Genomic DNA, 6,365 nt, shown 5'->3' with positions numbered 1-6,365 from the left:
CCTACCAGCCATGGCAATGGCATCCAGAGGCCTCCCAGTTCCATCCCCCAGCATGGCAGCAGGACCAGAAAACCTACTCACCAGGCCAGAAAATACCTTAAAAATTAAAATACATTAAAAATAAAATAATTCAACAAGGTCTTCCCTGCTTACAGAAGAAAGCACAGCAGGGCTCCTCCTGTAGCCCTTCTCCCACATCCTGCTTTCCAGCCTCCAGTCCCTACCGCCTCCCACAGCCCCAGCATCCCACCACACACCTTCCTCTGGCCTCAGTTTCCCCCTCCACAACCTGGCTGATAAAGGTGGGGAGGGGGGAAATGGGCCAGGGGCACCTGCAAGAGAGCACAGCACTGCACCATGCCCCTCTGTGATCCCACGGATCACACCACCCTGCTGGGAAGAGTGAGTCAGGGCCTCAGCCGCTGCCAGCCCATGTTCCCAACATCCCAACATGCCACCTTGCAGTGCCAGCCCTGCCCTCCCAGCTCCCCTAGGACCAGCAGCAGGCTGGGAGGGAGCCGGTGGAAACTGTGAGGGACAGCAGTGGGCAGACCCCTCAGATGGGGCACTGGGGGGGGGCTCACTGCCCCCGCAGCAGCCACCCACCACCCCGTGCTGCCCAGCCTGCCCGTAGCCACATGCCGACCACGTAGGTCTCAATGCATTTTTATTAAATTCTTACAAAACAGAATACAAAATTCTGGCATCAACAATTGTTATAAAGGAAAACTTCAATTCAGCTGTATCAGTTCACCTGGTACATACAGTAAAGTGCTTGTTTTTGTGGGGATTTTTTCTATTTTTTTTTTTTTTTTTTTTTTAAGTTTTCATTTTTATTTTCCAGCCAGCCCCCGAGTGGAGACTGCTGTTGTACAAACCAACAGTGCGTTAACATGACTCTTGTCGAACCAGCTTTGGCAGTCTTCATCAATTGTAAAGTGGAGAAAGTTTCTCCTGTTTTGATAAAAAAAAAAGTTAGCTTCACAGTAAACATTTCTAACCAGTTCTAAGTCGAGTTAGTTGGCTGAAGGAAGGGTGGGGGGGAAGGAGAGGAAGCCAAAACGCCTAAAATTTCCAGCTTAAAAAAAACCCAACAAACAAAACCCACAACTTTTTGAAGTTGGTTTCCAAGACAGATGCTCTATGGGGGAGGGGAAAGGCTTTGAAAGAAGAGGAAGAAGAAGGGTGTTGGCGAGAGGGGAGAGCTGGTGCTGGACCACGGGGAGCATCCGTCTGGAAACCACCCTGGGAGAGGCACTGGCAGTGGGGAGGGGGATGTCTGGCCCCGGCACCAGCATCTCCCCAGCTGGCCTAGTGTGGTGCCAAGCCCTGCCCTGACAAGGCACCCATGGGTGCCCAACACTGCCACCAGCCAGGGCTGGAGGCATTTCGGAGTCAATCCCCCGGCTCTAGAGGCATTTGAAGATTCTCTACCAACACACCGACCCTGCCACGCACACCACACACCGGAGCTGCTCGGAGCTCACCGCCCCGGCAGCATGGGTCCCCCCACCAGCGCCATGCCAGGAGAGCTGGGTCCACGGTCAAACCGATCCCAAGCTAAAACACCAAGCCAAGCCTGGGCCAAACAACCAGCAAAGAGCTGGAGCGCTCCCCGGCACTCCCATCCCCTCGATGCAAAGACCCACAGCACCTGCCAGCATCCCCAGCCGAGGATGCCCACGCGTCCGCAAAGCGCCCACCAGGACGGGTCCCCGCACCGCGCTGCTCACCCACGCCTTCAGCAGAGTGTGTGTGTACATTTATATAAAAGAGATATCTTATGCATGGGAAGAGGAGGAAACAGTTTGCCAGCAAAAGCACAGGGGGGCAAAAAATATTTCCGAGACATCCCCCTGCCATCCCCTTCCCAGGATTTTTTGTTATTTTTTCTTTTAAAAAGGCTGCGGCGTGCAGCAGTAACAACAGCTTTCACAATACCAGCTCAAGGCATCGCGTACTGTACATCATTCAAGTATTTCTTAATATAAGACAACAAGGAATTATCTACAACTGATAAAAACAAAATAAGCTATAAAAAGTAACAATGTACAATCAAGATGGATTTTTTTTTTTTCCTTTAAAGGAGGCCTCTCCGGGGTGTCCCAGAGCCTGCGTGGGGGGGGGATGTCTCCCCTCACCACTAGCCCACTCCTCCCCACCCCACATGCTGGGAGCAGGGGCACGCGGGGGAGAGGGCAGATCGCAAGTGCGAGGCAGTTTTGGGGGGCTGGGGGGCGGGCTTGCCCTCCCTGACCCGATGCTGCTTGGCAGAAGGGCTGGGAAAGGTGAGAAAAGATGGTCCCTGCCCCAAACTCCATCAACACCCGAGATCATCATCTCCCAAGATAACTCACACAAACCTCCCTGAAACAAAAAACAACATATATTGCATAGTATTGCTGTCAGCAGTCTTAAAATAAAAAGGAAATTTTTTTCCCACCCCACCCCCCCACCCCCGGGGACAGTGACTGTTTTCAGCTGAAGACCTGGGGAAGTCTCCCCGGCTCAAAGCCAGCTCCCGAAGCCTTCACCCGCACACACGAGACGCACCAAGGCTGCTTTTTGCCAACTGTAAAGCTCGAAGCATGGAGTCGGAAGGGAAAGGAGATGGCTAACGGAGGGGGGGCACCCTCCTGCCCGGTGGGAGCTGGGATGGCAGCGGGTGCAGCAGGTTGGCACAACCCGCAGCCACGCAGGTTTGCTGCTCTGGTTGGCGCAGGGGTGCGCGGAGGAGCTGGAGGCCAGCCCGGCTCCGAGCACCGGCACCACTCGCTCGCCTGGACGGATCCAGCCCTGCGCGGCAGAGAACAGCCAAGGGCCTCACCCCCACTCAGCATCCCAAATCCTTTCCCCACGCGCGTTCCCAACGCAAGCTGAGGAACGGGCAACACCATGCATGCAGACACGTGAACACGGATGAACATGGATGCACATGCACACACACACGAACACACATGCCCAGCTCTCCCCCAACGCCCGACAGACCCTGCACAACGCAGGCGCTGCTGCCCCGACCCCACACCCCCTGCCCCCACATCCCAAGCCCTCCCCAGGCTGCTCCCCCGCACTGCCGCTCTTGGGTGCTACCACCAGCCTGGCCGCTCCCCCACCAGCATCCTTGGGGCACTTGGCACCCCCCCGTGCCCCCAAGACCCTCCTGCCACCACAGGCTCGGGGCCAGCCCAAAGCCACACCAGGTCACACCACCCCGCAGTGGGTCCCAACGCTATTGAAGGAGGGGTTTCCATAGAGCACTCCGCTATTCCCAGAGGGGAATTTTTTGGCTGCTCCGGCTGCCCTGGAGACCTCATTCCCCGCCCCCCCCCCCCCCCCCCACTTGCACCTCCACGAGGGCACAGCCACCAGCAGGCAGTCCTTCTGAAAAAAAAGAGGGGTGCAACACCCACCCCGGCACAACAGCATGGCCCAAACACCTGCGCACCCCCCAGCTCTGACCTTACCCCTGGGGAGCTGCTGGCCAGAGCGCAGAAGGGAAGGAAGGAAGACATTTCTCCGTGCCCTGTAGAGAAGCACAGCTAGCAGTTTAAAACTAACAGTAATTAAAAAAAAATAATAAAATAATTTTTAAAAAAAAAAGAAAAAGGGGGTGAATAGCTTATTCTGGAAGCGGGCTGCCGAGGAGAGAGGGTGGTTCGGTGGGATGGGGCACTGCTCCCTCGCTGACACCATCTCTCCCCGGCCTGAGCAGTTCCCTGCACATCACCCACCGTGTTTCCCCCCCGGAGCGCAGCCGGGGACACCCCCAAGCACGGGACGGAGGGGCTCCCCGCACCCGGGAGGTGCCTCCTAGACTCCCAGGAGGGGGGTTTTGTGGGATCTAACCCGACATCGGAGAAAAACCTGCAGCTCCGAGGGGAGGGACAAGGTTAAAACGCAACTCCCGTTGTTGAAAACGCGACCGAGGGTCTTTTGTTCACAGTATGAAATGAGCTGAAATCGTCAAAGCAGCCGCAGATACAAAGAGTCCTTTGGTGTCAGGGAGCAGGGGCGGGGGGGGGGGGGGGGGGGGGGGCAGATGTCAGAGAAAAAACCAAGTCAGGAAACAAAAGTCCATGTGTCTGTCAGATGTCCTTGAGTGTGCCCTGGGTGAAGCAACCTCACGCTTGATTTAATACCTTAAGAAATAAAAATAAAAAATAAAAAAATCTTAAAACAAACCCTCCCACCCCCAGACCTACAAGATCAGCAAAACCTTGGAAGCCAGCCACAGGGACGAGTCCTGATCTTGTCACTAGCCAGAAATGGTGGGGTTTTGGGGTGGGGAGGAAAGAAAGAAAGAAAGGAGGAGGGGGGTGGACACAGAGGGTACAGCAGGTCCAAGGGACACAGCTCAGGCTTGGTCAGCCACCAGGACCAGTGGGGCCACCAGGTGCTGCCCGGCGGCCACCGCCTTGGCCAGGCTGCTCTTCTGCCGCCGCTTGGCCAGCTTGGACTCGGAGGGGGGGGAGAGCTGCATGGCCCGTGAGGTAGCTTTGATGATGATGGGTCGTGCTTCCTCCTCCGCCTCCTCCTCCTCGTCTTTGTCACGCCGTGTCAGCTGGCGGTTGACAGCGATGGCCTCAGCAGCAAAGGAGGTGAGCTCTTTGGCACTGCTGTTCCTGCGGGGGAGGCAGGGGCTCAGGGTGGGAGCGTGGGGGGGCTGGAGGGAGGGTTGGGGTGAAACATCAGGGTGTCCCTCTTTGCATGCACGCCACACCAAACGCACAGCTCCAACCCGCATCACATGCTGCATCCGCTGCCCAGGCGGAGCCCGCGGCAGACCCCCAAAAAGCAGCAAGAGCAGACAGCAGCCCCACTGGGGGGAGCAGCCAGGATCGGGGGGGCTGGAATGTATCCCCCCACCCCAGGGCCACCCACACTCACCTCTGCAGGATGATGGGAGTCGGCAGGGTGTTATCCGGGGCGCACTGCAACGAAACACAGCCTGTCAGAGCCGGGCACCCCCCAGCAGTGTGTCCCCCACCCCTGGTTTTCGGGAGTGGGGAGGGGGGCGGCGGCAGCACTCACCCCCTGCACCCAGGGGTGCTCCAGGACCTGGGCTGCGCTGAGCCGCTTCTTGGCATCTCTCACCAGCAGCTTGGAAATGAGGTCTTTGGCTCCAAAGGAGATGTGTGCCCAGTCCTTGTCGGGGAACTCGTACTTCCCCTCCTGGATGCTCTCGAAGAGCATGTTCTAGGGGGGGCAAGGGGGAGAAACAGAAGGGGCTGAGACAGGAGCGGTGCCACCAAACCGGTGACAGGTTTCGGTGATGCCAGCGTCCCCCACGTACCTGGCAGGTGTGGCATGCCTCGCCACGGTCCCAGCCACAGTCAGAGCCACAGTGGCCCACGAAGGGGGGGTACCCGCTCAGCATGATGTACAAGATGACGCCCAGGCTCCACAGGTCGCAGCGCTTGTCATAGATGGACGCCTCCTCGTTGAAGGCTTCCACCACCTCCGGGGCCATGTACTCGGCAGAGCCGCACTGTGGGGAGAGGAGGGGGTGAACCCCAGCACGGGAGCCCCCAAGGATGGGGGCAGAGATGGGATACAGCTACAGGGTGCACTCTCTGGAATGAGGGTGCAGGCACGGCTGCTTGCCACAGGGCAGATCCCCCCAGCGGGCTTCCCACCACTCCTACCACGAAGGAGATGCCACAGCCCTTTTGGGGGTCACCCAACAGGGGGGTGGTGGAGAAAAAAAAAAAACACAAAAAAAACCCACAAACACAAAGGGGTGCAACCCCTTCCCGGGAAGCTGGACCCACACCCCACAGCACCATCACCCAACCGGCTCAGCAGGGCAGAATCCATCCCACCGCCTGGGAGCGGCCACAAGACACGGGGCAGGCAGCGATGAGCCTGCTCCCTGCCAGAGCAGGCAGGGGATCGGTGCCGGAGGAGTTAACACTGATGCAAGGAGAGGCAGAGCCAGAGCCCGTTCCTGCTCCAGGGACTCTGGGGCTTTTTCCCCCCCCCCCAGCACACATGACCCGCAGCCCACACGGGCCTCGTGACCAGCGGAGAAAAAAGCTGCAGCCAGCAGATAATCACCCCATAACGAGAGGCCTCCTAACGAGAGGCCTCGGAGCCTCAGCAGCTGATGCCACCACAGGGGGGGGAAAAAAAAAAAAAACAACAAACCAAACCACAAAACAGCCACACACCAAAACACAAACCCCCAACCCCAATCACCAGCACCCTGCAGTGGGGCTGGGGGGGAGGCACCCCTCTGCCCCTGCTGCTGAGAACAGGGAGACTCAGAACACCTCAGAAATCCTGGTTCTGTCCAACGTGGAGGAACGAGGGGGACACGGGGTGTTTTGGCCCCCACCTCTGCTGTTGTGCACCCTGCATCGGCT

General features: G+C 58.0%; 1 protein-coding gene across 1 annotated transcript in view; it reads right to left on the bottom strand.

The window, feature by feature from the left end:
* Positions 1-650: 650 nt before the first annotated feature.
* MKNK2 (MAPK interacting serine/threonine kinase 2) overlaps positions 651-6,365 on the bottom strand; it is an 11,898-nt gene continuing 6,183 nt past the window's right edge. Inside the window, 4 exon segments of the mRNA XM_056334435.1 lie at positions 651-4,622; positions 4,888-4,931; positions 5,032-5,196; positions 5,294-5,488. Coding sequence (XP_056190410.1) covers positions 4,355-4,622; positions 4,888-4,931; positions 5,032-5,196; positions 5,294-5,488 — 672 coding nt within the window. The 3' untranslated portion in view covers positions 651-4,354.

Source organism: Falco biarmicus, chromosome 4 (assembly GCF_023638135.1).
Source record: "Falco biarmicus isolate bFalBia1 chromosome 4, bFalBia1.pri, whole genome shotgun sequence".
NCBI lineage: Eukaryota > Metazoa > Chordata > Aves > Falconiformes > Falconidae > Falco > Falco biarmicus.
The sequence above is the reverse complement of the archived record's forward strand: the minus strand, read 5'-3'. Positions and strand labels throughout refer to the sequence as shown.